The sequence below is a fragment of the Colletotrichum scovillei genome (genome assembly GCF_011075155.1).
Source record: "Colletotrichum scovillei strain TJNH1 chromosome Unknown Contig00001, whole genome shotgun sequence".
NCBI lineage: Eukaryota > Fungi > Ascomycota > Sordariomycetes > Glomerellales > Glomerellaceae > Colletotrichum > Colletotrichum scovillei.
In genome coordinates this window covers 4,152,737-4,171,256 of record NW_023336259.1, presented here as the reverse complement: position 1 = coordinate 4,171,256, position 18,520 = coordinate 4,152,737, and the positions used below count along the sequence as shown (strand labels likewise).

The window sequence follows — 18,520 nt, the reverse complement described above, 5'->3', positions numbered from 1 at the left end:
TGGCTTCCATTTCGTGGCAGTTGCTCTTTCCCATGTTGATACTACATGTTCATAGATATCTGATTTTTTTTTGTTGTTCATAAACGATGATTCTGTTCATTGCTGCATTGCATACTGCCGAGAAAAGACATCCAGTAATTAGTACACATCCACACACACATTGCATCGCATCGCACATCCCCGACGATCTTGGACCACGACGGCGAACAACTGGAGACACGCCTGGAAAGTCTGGAAAGTCTGGAACTGGAAGGGACGGACGGGGACGGGGTCTTCCACTCGACTGCATCGGCATCGCCCTCACCCACCCCCCATCCCATCCATCCATCCTTGGACCATTGGATCACCCACGCGCTTGGCTCAAGTTGTTCACCCCTTCTCTCCAGTCTTGTCTTGATCGCTCACTCATCCATTCACTTCCAGCTTGCTCTCTCTCTCTCCTCCGAGTCCCAAGTGCATCAAAGTCCGCCCGCCCACACACCCGATTGGCAAGACGCACTCACAATTCCCTTGCTTCCTCCTCTTTCCATTCAACATTGACGAATACCTACACCATCGATCCGATATTTCTTACCTCTCCTAGTCATCATCAATCATCACCACGATACGGAGTACCATACCCACAAAGAGCTCTAAAAGCATCGTCGCCACATGCACACGACGCCTTCACCACCACACATACCTAGTACTCTGTACACACTCGCAACACACAACACACACACGTACGAATACCCCGGCAAGGTCATACCAGCATAGCAGCGCAGCCCATCACCGATCCAGCTCCAGCTCCAGCTCAGCTAGCTTCATTCCAAGACACACCCGGTGATACCGCCCAGCCAAGGGCCCAAGACAACAGCCAAAGCCAAAAGCCGCAAAGCAACACGGACTGTGGAGTTGGACATCCTCCCCAAGGCTCAAGGCTCAAGGCTCAAGCATCTCCAATACTCCACTCACGCAGACTCAACCCTGCTTGCGCGCCCATCCCATCGCATCGCAGTCTGCAAAGCCGAACCTGGGCCACCACCATAACCACCACCACCACATCCACCACCCATCCTGCTGGTCTGGCCTCCTCTTCTCGTTTCTCTCTCTCGCTCGCTCTCTTCTCGTGTCAGAGGGACAGGTCATCCTCCACCCCATCCTCATCCACGTTCCCCCCGACCTTAGCCCCGACATTCGCACTCCATACCACCAAATCTCTTGATCCGACACACAATTCCATCATCGCCACCCACTTCTCCCACCGTTCTTCAGGTTTCTCGGTCGACCGCTCATTTCAACTCTGCCGCCAGCACCGCGAATAGCATCACCGACGCCCGCCATCACCATTTCCCATCGAACCCCATACCACGGTACCACCAATTCTTGAACCACACACCCCTGCACCTCCCCACGACGCCAACTTCCGACTCCACGTCGTTTTTTCGCGATCCGCCTCACTTGCTTCACTCCTGTTCAAAACCCCCAACGCGTAACCCAATCACCTCCCCTCGACTGTCCACCACCCATTCTGCTCTGCACATGGGTCCGCGATCCTCGCTGTAGTCATCAATCCCCTCTCCTTCCTTCCTTTCCCTTTCCCTTCCCTCTCCTTTCTTTCCTCATCCTAACCCCCCCTCCCCCACCCACTACTACAGCATCGTCCAGCTACGAGCGCCATCCGCGTACAAGTCGAGTAGGGTCCTGCGACAACGACGCCATTGCCGCATCCCGTCACGATGGACCACCCTAAAGACTTCCGCTCGACGGTCCTGCAGGCGCCCTCCCGTCACGATGACCGCGACGACGACCGTGATCGCGACCGCCGCCGCCATCGCGACATCATGAATCCCACGCCCGGCAGCACGCGCCATTCCGGCTTCAACTTGCGATCGCCTACCCAGTCCGAGTACCATCACCCCCCGCATTCTTCCTACTCGTCGCCCAAAGCAGCCTCGTCGACGTCCCATGCGCTCCCGCATCACTCACCGCGATCCCATCAGTCCGGCCTGTCGCATCCGAATCCTTACTCCTCCTCGTCGGCAGCCGGCGGTCCGCTTGCGCCCTCGCTGCCCGCGCTCGGCGGTGCCAGCAGCAGCTCGGGAGCTGGACATCATCAGGCTCCGCCGTTGTCGCCGTTGCACCCCCCGAGCGGATACTACCCGCCACCCGAGTCGCATCAGACGCGCGAGAAGCCTGCTACGAGCAGCTACTACGATCCGTTGACTGACACTACAAGAGAAAGGAGGGTGTCTGACGCAGGTTGGAACAATAATGCGGCCAATGGCTCGCCCAAGGTAAGAGATAATTCCGTAATTCTGTCATTCATGATTCAACTGCCACGGTGGCATCGCATTGGTGTATATACGATGCGATGCTGCCGGGTGTATTCCCGTGTTTGCTACTGCTTCTTGTCCTGGCTCTGTACCATCCTTACCCATCGTCACCTCCCAAGAAGCTCCTCCATGCCCATCATTCCAACCTTGGCTCCCCCTGCTCCTCTTCCTCGTGTACCGTAGCCATATAGCAGTAGCATCCAGCACCAGCAGAGACAGCAATAGGAGCAATCCGGGTGGTTTGTTTCTGTTTGGCCATGCCCGATTGCTGTCTGTGCTCTAGATCTTTTTAGTGGCCACACTGGTGCTGGTGCTGGTGTTGGAGGTTGTGCTTACGCCGTCTTTGTACCCTTTGCTCCCTTTCCCCCATCCGGATTTTCGGAGACGATGGTGTGGAGAGGACGCAGCGGAGCACCTCAGGCGTAAGGATACCTACCTTACACACAGAGAGAGGTCAGACGAGAAGAGCGAGATATGGGGGAGAAACAGGAGGGTGAGAGATTGCGAGAAGAGCAGCAACAGCAGCAGTGCCGCTGGATAAGAAACACCGCGGAATGCTTGGATCCCCTATTGTTCACGGCTTCAATGACACCGGCGTCCCCCAGTTTTTTCCCTGTAACTTTGGCACCTTTTTTTTTTTTCTTTCCCCCTTCCTCTCCTTCTCGTCATTTTCGTCCCTTGCCTTTCCTTCCCCGTCTCTCTTGTCGTCCGTCGCCTCGCTTCGTGCTCGTGTCGTGGCGCTACCTCATTCACGTTCCGTATCCATACACAGTACACCCGTCTGTCTATCTCGATCCATCAATTTCCCATCCCTTTCCCTCTTTTTTCCTTTTTACTCTTCTGTTTTCCCTTGCACATTCACACGATTTTTGTTCCCTTTCCAACCCCGACACGCGTAAGAGGAAGCACGACCAAGCACAAGCATCGGCACCTGCACACCCAGCACCAGCAGCCACTTTCTCGTCCATCTCCAACTTTACCCGAGGGACAGAAAAATCCCAACCAACCCAAACCTCAACCCAAATTTTAATTCCATCACGGCCACCTCCATTCCTTCGCCTTGACTAATTTTTTCTCTTGTTCATCATCAAACAGACCACACGCGGCGATCCCTACGGCAACTACTCTCAACCCGAGCCGGCATCTCGAGACTCGCACGCGTATTATAAGAACGGCAGCGCAGGATACACGTCGCCATCAGCAGCCAACTTCCCCCCGAGGAGTCCGCGATCCCACTCACATTCGCACTCCAACTCCCACTCCCACTCTCATCAACCACCTACCGGTTCCATCAGCCCATCGATCAGGGCAACGCCGCACATGACGTCCCCCAGTCTGCGGCATGCTGCGTCGCCCAGCGTGCATGCATCTTCCAATGGTGGCGCCGTCGCGTCTCTGCCTCCTCTGGCCAAGGCCGAGCCGTCTCCCTTGAAAGCTCCTGCTAGTGTCAGTAATACTGCAATTGACTACCTTGATAGACCAAGAACTGACTTTTCCGCCACAGACCCCCAGTCGCGCTGACCCTATGTCTTTCTCCAACATTCTCTCGAGTGCCGAGCCCGTCTCGAAACCAAAATCGAAATCACCACCACCCGTCGAAGAGAAAGAAAAGGAAAGGGAAAAGGAAAAAGAGAAGGAGAAGGAGAAGGCTGTTGAGCCCAAGCCCGACCGTGAGAAGCCCCGCTCCGTCGACCCTCCAGTCAAGACCGAGCGCACCGAACGCAGCGAGCGCGAAGCCGAGATTGAACTCCGACCGGAGCCCGTCAAGGAGAGATCCAGCACTCCCCTGGCCCGTAAGGAGAGAAAAGAGCGAGTACCTAGAAAGTCAAAGTCGAGAGCTTCCGATATCAGAGATGCCGAATCGACTCCCAAGAGCAGCCGCCGTGCTTCGTCCAAACTCGAGACACCGACGCCTCGCATCCCCTCCAAGCGCCAGGCCAATGGCCAGCCGAAGCAAAAGACCCTGCCCGCCGATAAGGAAAAGAAGGTCACGGATCTGATTGCTCAGCTCGATGCCGATGCCGACGAGCTTACCGACTCCGAACTCACAGCTGATCGTGCCGAGTACCAAGAAAGCGGCAACAAGCGACGTCGCCTCTTGCAAGATAAGGATAGCAAGCGGAATGTCGAGCGACGCGACGAATTCTCGAGAGAGATGGGCCGCAGATTGGGCACTCATGCCGATCTCGGCAAACGCCGCTACGACGACATCTACTACGAGGAGGCCATGAACGAGGTCCGAGAACGTGAGCTCTTTGCCGAAAAGGAGCGCAAGAAGGACATGCAGCGCAAGCGTCGTCGTGAAAAGTCCATGGCTGTCACTATGGAGCAGCAAAAGCTTGCCCTGGAGCGCGCACGATTGGCCGAAGATGAGACCGAAAAGGCGAAGCATCTGCGGGATGCCGAGCGTGCTAACAAAAAGGCTCTGCAAACGAAGTTGATTCTCCAAAAGGGCATCAAGGGCCCCGCTCGCAACCTCGTCGAGCTCAACCTGGACGGAGGCACCATGGCCACCTTCCAAGCGTCCGACATGGAACCCGGCACGAAGCCCAAGGGCAAGGGTCGCAGCGGTCCTCGGCCCAAGAAGTCGAAGGAGCAGAAGCAGGCCGAGAAGGACGCTGCAGAGGCTGCGCAAGCCGCCATCGACGCTGGCGAGGAGCTCCCGATCAAGGAAGAGGGCAAGATCCGCATCAAGTTCAACAAGAAGTCCAAAGACAAGGACAAAGAGAAGAACAAGGACAAGGATGTGGATCAGGACGAGCCCGACGTCGAGGTCGAAGGCGACGGCGACGTCGACATTGACGAGGATACCATCGTCGAGCCCGTCAAGGAGAAGAAGGAGCGCAAGAACAAGAAAGAAAAGAAGGAGAAGAAGGAGGAGAAGCCCGAGGAGCCTCCCAACAAGGACGCCAAGTTCGAGACCAAGGGTTTCCTCCAGATTTACGACCAGATTTGGCGCGACCTCGCCCGCAAGGATGTCTCCAAGACCTACAAGATGGCGGCCGAGTCCTACCAGACCAAGGCGTCCAACCTTAAGAAGACAGCCATCCTCGCATCTAAAGAGGCCAAGAGGTGGCAGCTGCGGACGAACAAGGGCACCAAGGATCAGCAGGCCCGTGCCAAGCGTGTCATGCGTGACATGATGGGCTTCTGGAAGCGCAATGAGCGTGAGGAGCGCGATCTCAGAAAGGCCGCTGAGAAGCAGGAGATTGAGAACGCCCGCAAGGAAGAAGCCGAGCGCGAAGCTGCCCGCCAGAAGAGAAAGCTCAACTTCCTTATCTCGCAGACCGAGCTGTACTCCCATTTCATTGGCAAGAAGATCAAGACGGACGAGGTCGAACGCAGTACCGATAACCCCGAGATTGCTGCCGAGAACAAGGACGAGACTGCGCACAACAAGCATCTCGATATCGCTGAACCTACAGGACCTCTGGGCGCCAAGGTCACCGACTTTGAGAACCTCACCTTTGAGGAGGAAGACGAGGAGAATTTGCGCCAAGCAGCCATGGCCAATGCTCAGAATGCCATCGCCGAGGCACAGAGAAAGGCCAGAGCTTTCAACGAGCCCGAGGGTCCCGACATGGACGAGGAGGGCGAGATGAACTTCCAGAACCCTGCCGGCATGGGCGACGTCGCCATCGAGCAGCCCAAGCTCATCAATGCGCAGCTCAAGGAGTACCAGCTCAAGGGTCTCAACTGGCTCGCCAACCTGTACGAGCAAGGTATCAACGGCATTCTCGCCGATGAGATGGGTCTCGGAAAGACGGTTCAGTCTATTTCCGTCATGGCCTACCTCGCAGAGAAGTACGATATCTGGGGTCCGTTCCTCGTCGTCGCGCCCGCGTCTACGCTTCACAACTGGGAACAGGAAATCCGAAAGTTCGTCCCCGAGTTCAAGATTCTTCCGTACTGGGGTTCTGCTGGTGACCGAAAGGTTTTGCGAAAGTTCTGGGACCGCAAGCACACCACCTACAAGAAGGATGCATCGTTCCACGTCTGTGTTACGTCGTACCAGCTCGTCGTCTCCGATGTTGCCTACTTCCAGAAGATGAAGTGGCAGTACATGATTCTCGACGAGGCGCAGGCCATCAAGAGCTCTCAGAGTTCTAGATGGAAGAGCTTGCTCAACTTCCACTGCCGTAACCGTCTCTTGCTCACGGGTACTCCTATCCAGAACAACATGCAGGAACTGTGGGCCTTGCTCCATTTCATCATGCCGTCGCTCTTCGATTCTCACGACGAGTTCAGCGAGTGGTTCTCCAAGGATATTGAGTCACATGCACAGAGTAACACGAAGCTCAACGAGGATCAGCTCAAACGTCTGCACATGATTCTAAAGCCATTCATGTTGCGTCGTGTCAAGAAGCATGTCCAGAAGGAGCTTGGAGACAAGATCGAGGAGGACGTCTACTGCGATCTTACCTACAGACAGCGCGCCATTTACAGCAACCTGCGGAACCAGATCAGTATCATGGATCTCATCGAGAAGGCTACGACAGGCGACAATGACGACTCTGGCACTCTCATGAACCTCGTCATGCAATTCCGAAAGGTTTGCAACCATCCCGACTTGTTCGAGAGAGCCGACACGACGTCCCCCTTCTCGTTCGGCTACTTCGCGGAGACGGCTTCTTTTGTCAGAGAGGGCAACAACGTCGCCGTCGGCTACTCTACTCGAAACTTGATCGAGTACGAGCTGCCTCGTCTCCTTTGGAGACAAGATGGCAGGCTCTACAAGGCCGACCGCGGCAACCTGAAGGCTGGCTGGCGCAACAAGAACCTGCAGCACATGATGAACATTTTCACTCCGGAGCACATCCGTGACAGTCTCGAGGGATCCGACGCGTTTTCCTTCCTGCGCTTCGCTGATACCAGCCCGGCCGAGGTCTACAAGGCTAGTCACGAGGACGTCTTCTCTCGTGCCGTCGAATTGTCTCAGAAGAAGGATCGCTTGCCCCTCATGAAGATTGCTTACGACGACGCCGAAGACGCCAACTTCACCCCTGCTCATGCCTTGTTCAAGATTGCCGCCCGCAACAACAGACAACCCCTTGCAGACATCACTCAAGAGGGCATCATGGCCAACCTCATGAACGTGGCCCGAGAGGAGTATGTCGACAGCGGCTTGGGACGCTTGGAGCAGGCCGGTCGTCCGCGCGCCTCTGCTCCACCTATTGAGGTAAGCTGCTGTAGCAGTGGAACCGGTCTGGAGACGGAAAGCATCCTTTTCAACAGACCCATGCGCAAGAGTCTGTTTGGCCCCACGATCCAGGAGGAACGGGCCATGGTTACTGAGAAGCTTCCCTTTGACCGATTCCCGCCCCGCAAGTTGCTCCCTGCGCCGGACAACGACAAGAAGAAGTTCAACAACATTGCGACTCCCTCAATGCGCCGTTTTGTTACTGACAGCGGCAAACTGGCCACTCTCGACAAGTTGTTGACCAAGCTCAAGGCCGAGGGTCATCGTGTGCTGCTCTACTTCCAGATGACACGCATGATCGACCTCATGGAGGAGTATCTTACGTACCGCAATTACAAGTATTGCCGTCTCGATGGTTCGACCAAGCTCGAAGACAGAAGAGATACCGTCGCCGACTTCCAGACTCGTCCCGAGATCTTCATCTTCCTTTTGTCGACCCGTGCTGGTGGTCTCGGTATCAATCTTACCTCTGCCGACACCGTCATCTTCTACGACTCCGATTGGAACCCTACGATCGATTCGCAGGCCATGGACAGAGCTCACAGATTGGGTCAGACTCGCCAGGTTACCGTGTACCGTCTCATCACTAAGGGAACGATTGAGGAGCGTATCCGGAAGCGTGCCATGCAAAAGGAAGAGGTGCAGCGCGTCGTCATCCAGGGAGGTGGTGCCAGTGTTGACTTCTCTGGTCGCCGCGCTCCTGAGAACCGCAACCGCGATATTGCCATGTGGCTCGCCGACGATGAGCAGGCGGAGATGATTGAGCAGCGTGAGAAGGAGATGCTCGAGGCCGGCGAGTTCGACAAGCCCGAGAAGAAGAAGAAGACGACGAAGCGCAAGCGAGTGGTCAATGAGGATGTCAGCCTTGACGAGATGTACCACGAGGGTAAGTTGTTTGCTGTCCATGCTACCCACAGACATACTAACATGTTTACAGGCGAGGGCAACTTTGATGACAACCGCAACGGAGCCAACGGAACCTCGGGTACCGCCACGCCTGTAGCCGAGCCTGAGGTGAAGGGAGCCAAGAAGCAACGCAGAGGCGGTGGCAAGAAGGCCAAGACACTGAAACAGAGACTCGCCCTTGCCGACGGACAAGTCTAGTTCGTCGTCGACAGGCCGTCTGATTCAAACAGAAGACGACGATAGATAACGAGAGGTCACTCGTTGCGCACAGATGAGCGGAAAACGGAGGTTTCGATTGTAGCAATATGGTTTATGGGTAGGACACGCTGGGCGCGCGTGAGATATGCCTGGCGTCGGAGTGAACAACGCGATTTGCATCAAGATGACGGTCGTGGCTATTATTATGGACGAATGCCGCGACTCGTTTGTTAGACTTTACAAAAAAGCTTCAGTATGTTTGTATTCTTTCTATTTCTCGCGAGGTTAGGATGGTTTTGGGGTCTGGCGGTTCGACTCTAGACGATCTTGGTCTCGCATGGGGGGGTTCCTGATCACGGCAGTCAATCCCTGGAGACACAAGGTGGATGGCGGCATTCAGATTGAGTTGTACGAGGCCTCGGGTCGTTGGAGCCCGATGGTGCGTGTATTAGTACTACCTTTAGACGAATGAAGTCGATTCCGAGATGAATCTCGTATGGTTATGCTTGTGATGGTGATGTTTAGGCCTTGGTGATGGCCCACGGCTCTGCGGTTAGCATGTCGGTTAGGCCTGTTGAGGGAGTCGGGGATGGTACGGTTGTTGTGTATCCTGCTGATTGTAGGCTTGCCGAGGAGGGTGAGAGTGGGTATGATAGTGGTTGTGGGATTGTGGAGGTTGAGAAGGGGGGTGTTGTGAGGATTAAGGGGTTGCCGTGGACTATTAAGGAGTTGTTAGGTAAAGAAGGAGAAGGGGGAAGAAGGAAGAAGAGAAGGGGGAATAAGAGAAAGGGGAATAAGAGAAGGGGGAAGAAGAGAAGGGAGAAAAAGAGAAGGGGGAAGAAGGAGAAGGGGGAAGAAGGAGAAGGGGGAAGAAGGAGAAGGGGGAAGAAGGAGAAGGGGGAAGAAGGAGAAGGGGGAAGAAGGAGAAGGGGGAAGAAGGAGAAGGGGGAAGAAGGAGAAGGGGGAAGAAGGAGAAGGGGGAAAAGGAGAAGGAGGAAGAGAAAGGGGGAAAAGAGAAAGGGGAAAAAGAGAAAGGGGAAAAAGAAAAAGGGGAAGAAGAAAAAGGGGAAGAAGAGAAGGGTATAAAGGGTTTAAGGGTGGATATGGATGTATGCATTTTAAATATGTATAATTATTATTATATCTACGCTCCTTTTTCGGGGAGAGTTGTTAAGGCGAGGAAGGCTAGGGGCTTGGCTTGCTTTAAGATTGTCGTTGCTGAGGGGGAGAAGAGACCAACTTGCCGGCAAGGTGAAGGGATCCTAAAGCGGACGGAGGAGAGGGGAATGACGGCGCCCAACTCGCCGCGCTATCATTTCCTTCAGACCCGAGGCATTGTAATCATTAAGAATCCTCTCTTGGGAAAAGTCGCGGTATTGCCTGTGGGTATGGCCATGGTTTCTTCTATGAAGTTGAGTGTCAAAGTTGGCAATATTGTGATGAAGGGGGATGAGATTGCGGGTTTTGCGCTTGGGGGGAGTGACGTTGTTTGTGTCTTGAGAGCAGGGCTGGGTTGAGGGTTGAAGATTTCGTGAGGAGTCCGAGGGGGGACCGGCAGTTGTCTAGGTATGGGAGTTTTTTGGCGAGAGTTCCTTAATGAGGTTTGTGAGGTTTGAGGCAAGAAGGTAGTCAATGAACTAATCATTCGTAACTTACCCAGCTATACAGGGCTTGATCGAGAGTTTGCAATGTGTGCTTGTGAGGTTTAGGGGAATCAAGTTTGAGAGTAGATGCTGTGGTCACTACTGGAGTCTTACAATTCACAGTGTGATCATCTTTGCTCAAAATGAACTACCTGAACCTCCAAATGAGATTCATTGGATAACAGCAACGTAAAATCCGTGGCCAACAAAACAAACAGCTACAAGTATCAAAGGAGCTGGCATAACCGCCTTGGCAGCTCTCCAAATGCCAGTCCAAGGAACGAGGATACCCCAACACGCAAGCCCCCAAAGCGGAATCGAGAAAATTGACAAGAGAAGCTTTGAAATGCGTTCATCGTCGACATAAATGCCGAGTAATATTCCAACAAAGGAGTTTACAAGCTGAGTTGGAATGCTGGGAACCAGAAGCTCCGAGAGAGAAACTGGTTTCTCCATTTTCCACTTCGATAGAGCCACTAAGCACAACACCCCTGTGCTAAATATCTGTATCCAAATTGACCAGAATATCAACGTCACCCACCTGGATGTCGACGCGTAGACATGTAAAGAGGCTCTAAAATCCACAGGGTCTCCTTGTAGGACAATATCTTGGTTGAGTCGAGAAAGAACCTTCCTTTCGGCGTCACATGATCTTGTTGACTGCGAAGAGTGGGCCATTGTCGCCCCGGCTTCAAAATCCATTCCGCCTGGGGAAGATAATTGAATTCCTTCCCAAGAAACTGTCTCTATCCTTTGTTGGCAGAGTGCCGAGGACAACAGTGCCTCTCTGATCCTCACGTCGGGGACTTTGGCTACGATCTCCCGAACGAAAGAGCTAGTAAGGCAAAGGACATCAGGACTAGGTCTCTGAGTGGCGGCCAGTTCTACAACGAATCAAAATCTAACTTATCTGCCTACTTCTTGTTGAAAAGTTAGGGCATACCTTGTTGGCGTAGAATCAATAACCTAGCCAAGCTTTTCAACTGTTCCACATCTTCTTCTGAGACCGAAGTCGACTTCTGGGCCATCGTAGCTGACAAAAATGATACCAGAACCGCCGTAACCGGCCCCAGAAGAAGGAAGACTGGCAAGACTTGACCAAAGCCCCAAGCGTTCTCAGAATCGCTCACATTACCCGACGTTCGCGCACGCAAGAGTCGTATCGTGCCCCACGTTGAAGACATAATAAGCCATATTAGCTAAGAAGACTTAGCATAACTTGCGTCCGGATTGACCAGATACTGACTGACGCGTGCGAAGAAGGACTTTTGTACTCACATCGGCCAATTCCGATGATAAGACATCTGAGTAGACCTTCACGACAAGGTAGGCTGAAATTCCCAGATCTAGCGGCCGTAATATGTTGAGGATTATCCCCCGCAACGGAGTAGTGCCGAATTTCTTGCAGCCTGTGGTGGTGACTTGAAGGAAGCGTATGGCCCAGTCGCCGAGCCTTTCCCTGAACTTGTTTCTCGCAACTTCTGTTGTCACACGAAACATTTTGAGGATACGACTGACGGAGCCTAGGATCAAGATGATCAGGGATACGATCACAGTCTGATGTGCTGTAGTCGATGTGATTGAAAGGTCTATCATCTGTTCGCTCGGGAAATCAGGTGTCACATATACGACATTGCAGAAGTACCCATCCGCAGCGGGCTGCCTTAGGTGGTCGTGCATACCAACTGGGCCTTCACAAGCCCTCTGGTCCCATAATGTCTGTGCTATTCGACGTTTGAACAGACATCGAACATTCGAGGAAGGAACACTTGCTGTGCCCTCGGTATACAAGGGTTCATTTGACCACATCCAGTTGAAATAGCTCGTTGGCATCAAGGCGGTGACCAACCCCGCTAAGAAGATGACCATGAAAGCTAGTCTGCAGTTGCGTTCTGTAGGGTGCTCGTAGAGATATGTCCGAAGAGCTGTTAGACAGGCCGCATGAGTGACTGCTGAAAACCAAGCCAGATAGCAAATGATCTGCCAGTGGTATGCTGACACGTAGCAACTTTGGCCGACGAAACTGCTGAGCAATATGCCGAGGCCTGTGAGAAGTTGCATATCACACAAATTCAGCAGAACCTATGTCAGAACTGATTAGTCCCAGACTCAAGTCGAGAGTATGAAAAACTCGCTATATATAGAACAGCCGACTGGCTAAAGACGTCTACCTACCTTAAGGTAAGTAGACAGAACAAAGAAGAACACTTACCTTGGTCATGGCTAAGTTCCAACCGGTGTGTTGACCAAGTCGTCGGCGAATGTGTGAAAACATGTTGGTAGCCTGGACGTCAACAATATTGGGTCTCCAGACATGCTTCCGACCTTCCTTTTGCATGTGGTTTCGTTGTCGATCTTCGAAGGGATCAATATGAGGGTCAAAGGTGAAGCAGTATCGTATGCATATCAGGAACACCACTAGCCACGCTGTCCCAAGAAACCCAATCATCACCTAGTATCCGGTGAAAATAAGTTGATCAGCTTAATTATTTTCCACCAGTTCTGCTGTGGCATCACAGCATATTGATCTTGCGCTCACTTACCCCCACTCCGCCAACATCAGGGTTTGGCTCTAGTTTTCCTGGCACATCTAAGCAGCTTCGATCGCAGATTGACACTAAGGCTTCATCATTCTGATGGTCAATGTGAGAGAAAGGACTAGCCATTCGGATGTTGCGGTAACTTTCGCTGGAGCTAAAGGTAGAAATAATGAAGAGAGATCTCAGTCTGAATCACTTGCTAGGGATGGATCGTTGAAGAAGGATGGAGAGGAATAAGAGAATGACTGAATCAATATGGCGTTTTATAGATACAACGTCACAAGCAACAGGAAATGTAATTTGCCACGTGTCGTCGGCTCCCTTTGTGATACAACGAAATTTAAGGCTCCAGCACTCTCGACGGTGTCTTATAGTGTCTCACAAGACACAAAGAGGGGTAGGTAAATAGTCAAGCCAGGCTACCCCCTTTTCACCTCCCTATTTACACCAATAGTACTATTTTTCACTATAGACGAGTTGCGAAGACAGAGTTGTGATGAATAGTGAAATAACTATATTGGTAACTGGGTCCTATTGATGAACCAGTATGGAAATGGGAACAAGGGGAAAGGGACCGCTACTCGTGAAACGAATGATCGAGACAAGTGCCACATCTGGGAGGTAGACACCGCGTTTCTCTACTAATAAGGATTCAATCATATGTAGTTGAGGTAAGCAGCCAGGACCGCCAAGTAGGTGTTCCCCGGGGACTCCACTAAAGCCAGTGAAGAAAGCTGAACGCAGTCATCAAGGCAAGAAGAGAAGTTATTATGCTGAATAGTCGCAGAAATACTTGCGGGTGGGTCGAGGACCGATCAATTCGAGTAAATCGAGTATCTCTGGCGTCGGACTCTCAGCGAACCGAAATTTTACAAAGATCGAAAATTAATTGAACTGTATTCCGCGAAGGGTATCTAAGAATTGAACGATGACCAGCCGAACGGGGTCCCAAATGGGAGTTCCGTAGCACTACCTCCACCCAAGTCGCAAGGCCATCACTTGCGACCATGATCCTGATCTTTGTAGTCATAACGACTTCAACTCAGGAGCACCGCTCCTAAGCTTCCCACCATCAAGCATTTAGCACTTGGCGCCGGAGCCGGAGGGAATGCCAGAGCACTCAGAAGAGGACTTGCCACCGGTGACGGAGACGCCAGACCACTTCCAGTTGGAGCAGGCACCCTTGGCGCAAAGGATGTACACGTTGGTGCCCTTGGCGGCGACGGTACCCTTAACGTTCTTGACGGTGACGTCGGTGATGGGGATACCAGCGGTGGGCTTGCCGGTAGGGCTGCCGTTCTCGTAATCCTGCTGGATGACAATGCCCTTCTTGTTGATGTTCTTGAGGGTGATGTTCTCGAAGGTGATGCCGTTGACCTTGCCAGTCTTGTTGGCAATGGTCTTGATGCGGATACCGTTGTCGGCCTTCTCGATAGTAGAGTCACGGATGATGACGTTCTGGACGGTGTTGTCGCTACGTCCACCAACGGAGCCGATGGACAGGCCGTGGGAGCCGTAGCAGTATCCGTTCTCGAAAGTGATACCGGTGCCAGAGTTGATAGCCAGGCAGTCGTCCTGGTTGTAGACCTTGGCGCCGGAGATGGTCACGTCAGAAGACGTACCGACATCGAAGGCATCGGTGTTGTGGCCACCCTTGGAGTCACCATCCTTGTTGTCGAAAAGGATGTTGGAGCTAGAGAATAGCCGGGTCAGTATTACTGTCCAAGAAACCAGCAATGAGTTGTGACTTACACCTTGAGGCCAGAAACGCCGCTGATGGAGAATCCGTGGGCCGGGGTGTTCTTGACGTTCAGGCCAGAGATGGAACCGTCGTTGATCTTGACCTTGAAGAACTTGGGCTTCTTCTTGCCACCGTTGCCTCCCTTGCCATCCCACCAGCGCTCACCCTGGCAGGAGATAGAGTTGCCGGAAGCACCGACAACGCTGACCTTCTTACCGCCGATGGCGATAAGGGGGCCCTCCCACTCCTTGTAGCCGAAGGTGGTGGTGCCCTTGAAGGTAACCTTGGTTCCGTCCTTGAGTCCGGTGAGGTCGAGAGTCTCGCCGGCGGGGACCTTGATGCCGTTGAGGACGATGTCGGTGCAGGAGGTCTTCTTGGACATGGCCGTCTTGGCGTCGGTGAAGGTGCACGAGGCACGGGTGTCGAGCTCGGCGGGGGCGGCGGCAGCCAGGGCGCTGAGGCCCGCGACAACGGAGAGGAACTTCATCGTTTCTTGATTTGTTTTTGGTATGTGATCAACACGTGGAATACTTCGAGTATGTACAGAAAATGTCGAATGAGAGACTAGAGTTGGAAAAAAGAACGTGGTTGAAAAGAGTGTGAGTGAAGAAGCACGATGGGGTATCAAGAACAGAAGCAAAAGAGGTGGGCAGAAAAGACAATACTTATATCAAATTGTCGAACATGCAAGACTCTAGGCCTCCTCCTCCCCTTTCATTTAGATGCTGCTTGTTGGAAGCTCGTTGGATTTCCGCAACTGGGTACGGTGCGGCTCCCACGCCGGATAGTCGGCATCACCGTTGTCTATCTCCCCGGTCTCTGGAAGGAGCTAAGAGGAGCCCATGATCTCAAAACCACCTTTAATCTGACCCTGCAGCGCCGGAGTGTTGCCCCGAAGGACCGAAAAGAGGAGGCGACTCTCCACACTGGCTTAAATTATCTAAGCTTCAAATGCTGCAAGCCCGCGGCACGAAGCTAGCACGTGGGGAGCAGAATATTAGAAGAGGTGCTCGCCCACTATCCGATGACCCAGGTCTGACGATGGGATCATACCCGGTCGTTGTGGACTTGGGACGAACAGGGCTGACGGGAACCTACGCCCCAAGCTGGTGTCAGCCGCCCTACCAGCGGAATACCGAGACATGATCATAGATCACCTTCCAAGACTTCCAGACCGTCTGATCGAGCCGGTTTCACCACTTCTGACGCGTGGCGGGAATGAAGAAACTACCTCTTCAGGTAGGATTTCCAATCTCAGTGGCATCTTGGCTTCATCTTGGCATAGGCTTGATTTGCCGATCGATCCGATCATGGAACTCTTGGGATCCAGGAAGACCCAGAAAATCACGGTATTTTACCCACCAGTCGCTGCGGCTGACCCAGTATTTCCCTGTGTGCCTGTGTAAAAGTTGTTTGAAAGGGGAAGTTCCCACAGAAAAGAAATGCCAAGAACGGAGGTGAGGTAAGGATTCTGCAGGAATGTGATAAGGCGTTGTGCATCTTCCAACTTGCTCCAGAATGGCATGTTTCTACTCAGCCAACGACACTGGTCGTTGCAGGAACAATTCCTGTTGAAAGTGAACTCCCGACTCTCATGACGTGAGGCTTATTCCGCGGTCGTCTCGTTAAGAATTTGATGACGAACGAGCATCGGAGAGCCCGGGCTTTACCTAAAGTGGTGTGATTAACCTTAAAGCCCTGATTGCAATCCAAGCATCCGACGACCGACGAGCCGGCTGCCTTGTGGGGACAGAGCCTCTCCTTTCGGCGGATACGGACTTGCGCGTATACTTTCCCTGTCAGCCGCCGGGAAGCTGTAAGGGGCGAGCAGGCCTCCTATTCTCGGCCCCGAATTGGACTCACTTGAAGACGGACAAGTTATCAGTGACAGGTTTAGACGAATGGGCTTGGGTGAACTTCGGGCTTGATCCGACGGTGGACATTTCCGTCATCTACTTGGACCAGGGGGCCCCTTGGGCCCTTTTTAATCGGGTTCCGAACTTTGCGACTCACCTGCTTTTAGCGTCGGATTTTGCTGATTCATAGTGGGCTTATGGATTGGATCTAACCGACTCGAGTAGTTTTTGCCAACTCACGGTGCAATTTCGAACGGCAGCAAAAACCGACTTGGTAGTGGTTCATGCAGCATCATTCAAACTTACACACTTTAGCCACCGGATTCTGGCCATGGAGATTCAACATACATGAAACTGCCGGTCCTTGGAACACTTTATTTCTGTCTCCGCATTACGCTAGAAGAAAAAAGAAAATACGAAGTCTTGTCTGGTGAATGGTGGTGGATTTGATCTTTTGTGAGCTGTCTCTCTTCTGCGCGGCCAGTTGCGGATATCCCCCTACAAATGACTCCGGAGTTCGTCTTCGGTCCATTTCCATAACTCCTCCCTTTTGTCCTTGTCCTTGCTCAATCTCGTACCTTTACCGGTGACACCAACTGGGAAGTAAAAGGTGCCGCTCTTGACGTCTGGACTGAAGGATGCCCAGAGCTGGTTGAGCGCGCCCTTCTGGGGACTGACCGCTACGATCTTAGTGCCGAGGTACACAATCGTGCCTAAGACGAAGTTGGACTTGCTGATGATGGATTGTGCCAGATTTGTGTCGACAATACCCGGGTGCACGCTGACAATTTTGAGCTCCGGATGCCGCTCGGCGAGGGCAGCGGCGTAGTGAATATTTGCCACCTTGGAAATGCCGTAACGAAAGCGGCTGGGGGTTTCGGGCATCTGGGTCTTGAGCTTGTCGAACTGGTAAATGTCTTTGGGCGCCCAGCCTTCCGCGCCCGAGGAGAGGAACACGACCCTCACGTCGGGGTTCTCGGTCGCCGTCTTCTTCAAGGTAGGCATCAGGAGTTGCGTGAAAAGTGCATGACCCATGTGGTTTGTACCAAATTGGATCTCGTAACCCTCCTTTGTGAGGCCCTCCGGCGTCGCCATGATTCCAGCATTATTGACGAGAAGGTCCAGCCGAGAAGAAGACTCATTGAACTGCTTAGCGGCGGCTTTGATGCTTTCAAATGAGGACAATTCAAGCGGCAGATGAGAAATTGGCGCGACGCTGGAGCCTTCTTTCCTCAGTGCTTCAATCGCGGCTTCACCCTTCTCCTTTGAGCGTCCTGCGAGATAGATATGCCTAGGGTTGTGCTTTGCAATCTGTCGGATGGTCTCCAGTCCGAGGCCGGCATTTCCACCGGTGACGAGAACGACCTTTCCTGTCAAGTCTGGGATATCAGAGTCCGGCTTGAAGTTGTAGCCGCCCATCAAAAACGCTGTCGCCATCTTCAAGTCTGTGTACTTTAATGCCTACGTCGTTTGATGTTTGAATCTGTCTATTGTTGATCGTGATTGCACAAGCGACGAAGAGCCTCGCGGCGCGCAAAAGCGTAGCTTCTTATATACTATGGTTTAGAGTTTCACGTTTCAAACTTGGCGTCCGACCGTCCCGAGCTTGACACTGGCACCGACGATATTGGTCGCAAGGTGGTATTGGTGGTTTCAGGGTTCAGGGTCCCCCGCTTTGACCGATAGTTCCAGAGGTCTTCAATGCTTGGGCGATCATAGTCCGATAGGTCTTATAGACGCCATCCATGGACCTATCGAGGTGTGGCGGCATTTGAATGTGTTCTTAAGAGTCCTTGTCTTGAGCAGGATTGTCCAACTGCCAGGCAATTTACGAGCGCAGCAAGCTGGGCACAGGGCCGTCGGTGGAATCTTGACTCCGAAGCCTGGCAGCTGACACGATGTTACCTCAAGCTAGCAGACGATTGGAGCCTACAACCGATGATGGAATTGCTCCAATTCACATGTTGCGACTTGATGATGGGTTGCTTCGGAGAAATGGGTCTTAGGGTGGCTCCGGCTCCCACACAGACAGCTTGCGGGGCAGCTCTTGGCAAGACCCATGGTCAAGGAGAATTTTGAACATCGTCTCATAAAGTAGTATGATAGTGGTATTGCAAATGG

General features: G+C 52.9%; 4 protein-coding genes across 4 annotated transcripts; 1 reads left to right on the top strand and 3 right to left on the bottom strand.

The window, feature by feature from the left end:
* The first annotated feature begins 394 nt into the window (after positions 1 to 394).
* HER10_EVM0001008 (SNF2 family domain-containing protein) lies at positions 395 to 9,104 on the top strand. Its single transcript, XM_035470772.1, has 4 exons — positions 395 to 2,276; positions 3,411 to 3,761; positions 3,820 to 8,401; positions 8,453 to 9,104. Exons 1-4 carry the CDS (start codon positions 1,719 to 1,721, stop codon positions 8,617 to 8,619), a joined length of 5,658 nt encoding a protein of 1,885 aa, XP_035337947.1. The 5' UTR covers positions 395 to 1,718; the 3' UTR covers positions 8,620 to 9,104.
* A 3,334-nt stretch (positions 9,105 to 12,438) lies between these two features.
* HER10_EVM0012597 (uncharacterized protein) lies at positions 12,439 to 12,928 on the bottom strand (the record flags this gene model as incomplete). The annotated part of the gene is made up of 2 exons (XM_035481990.1): positions 12,439 to 12,714; positions 12,806 to 12,928. 2 exons carry the CDS (start codon positions 12,926 to 12,928, stop codon positions 12,439 to 12,441), a joined length of 399 nt encoding a protein of 132 aa, XP_035339022.1.
* Positions 12,929 to 13,882: 954 nt separating this feature from the next.
* HER10_EVM0010763 (endopolygalacturonase) lies at positions 13,883 to 15,741 on the bottom strand (the record flags this gene model as incomplete). Its single annotated transcript, XM_035480212.1, has 2 exons — positions 14,555 to 15,741; positions 13,883 to 14,495 (listed from the first exon to the last, which is right to left on the bottom strand). Exons 1-2 carry the CDS (start codon positions 15,028 to 15,030, stop codon positions 13,883 to 13,885), a joined length of 1,089 nt encoding a protein of 362 aa, XP_035338865.1. The 5' UTR covers positions 15,031 to 15,741.
* Positions 15,742 to 16,897: 1,156 nt separating this feature from the next.
* On the bottom strand, positions 16,898 to 17,836 carry HER10_EVM0002742 (short-chain dehydrogenase; the record flags this gene model as incomplete). Its single annotated transcript, XM_035472441.1, has 1 exon — positions 16,898 to 17,836. The coding sequence occupies one exon, from the start codon at positions 17,834 to 17,836 to the stop codon at positions 16,898 to 16,900; it is 939 nt and encodes a 312-aa protein (XP_035338118.1).
* Between the last annotated feature and the right edge of the window lie 684 nt (positions 17,837 to 18,520).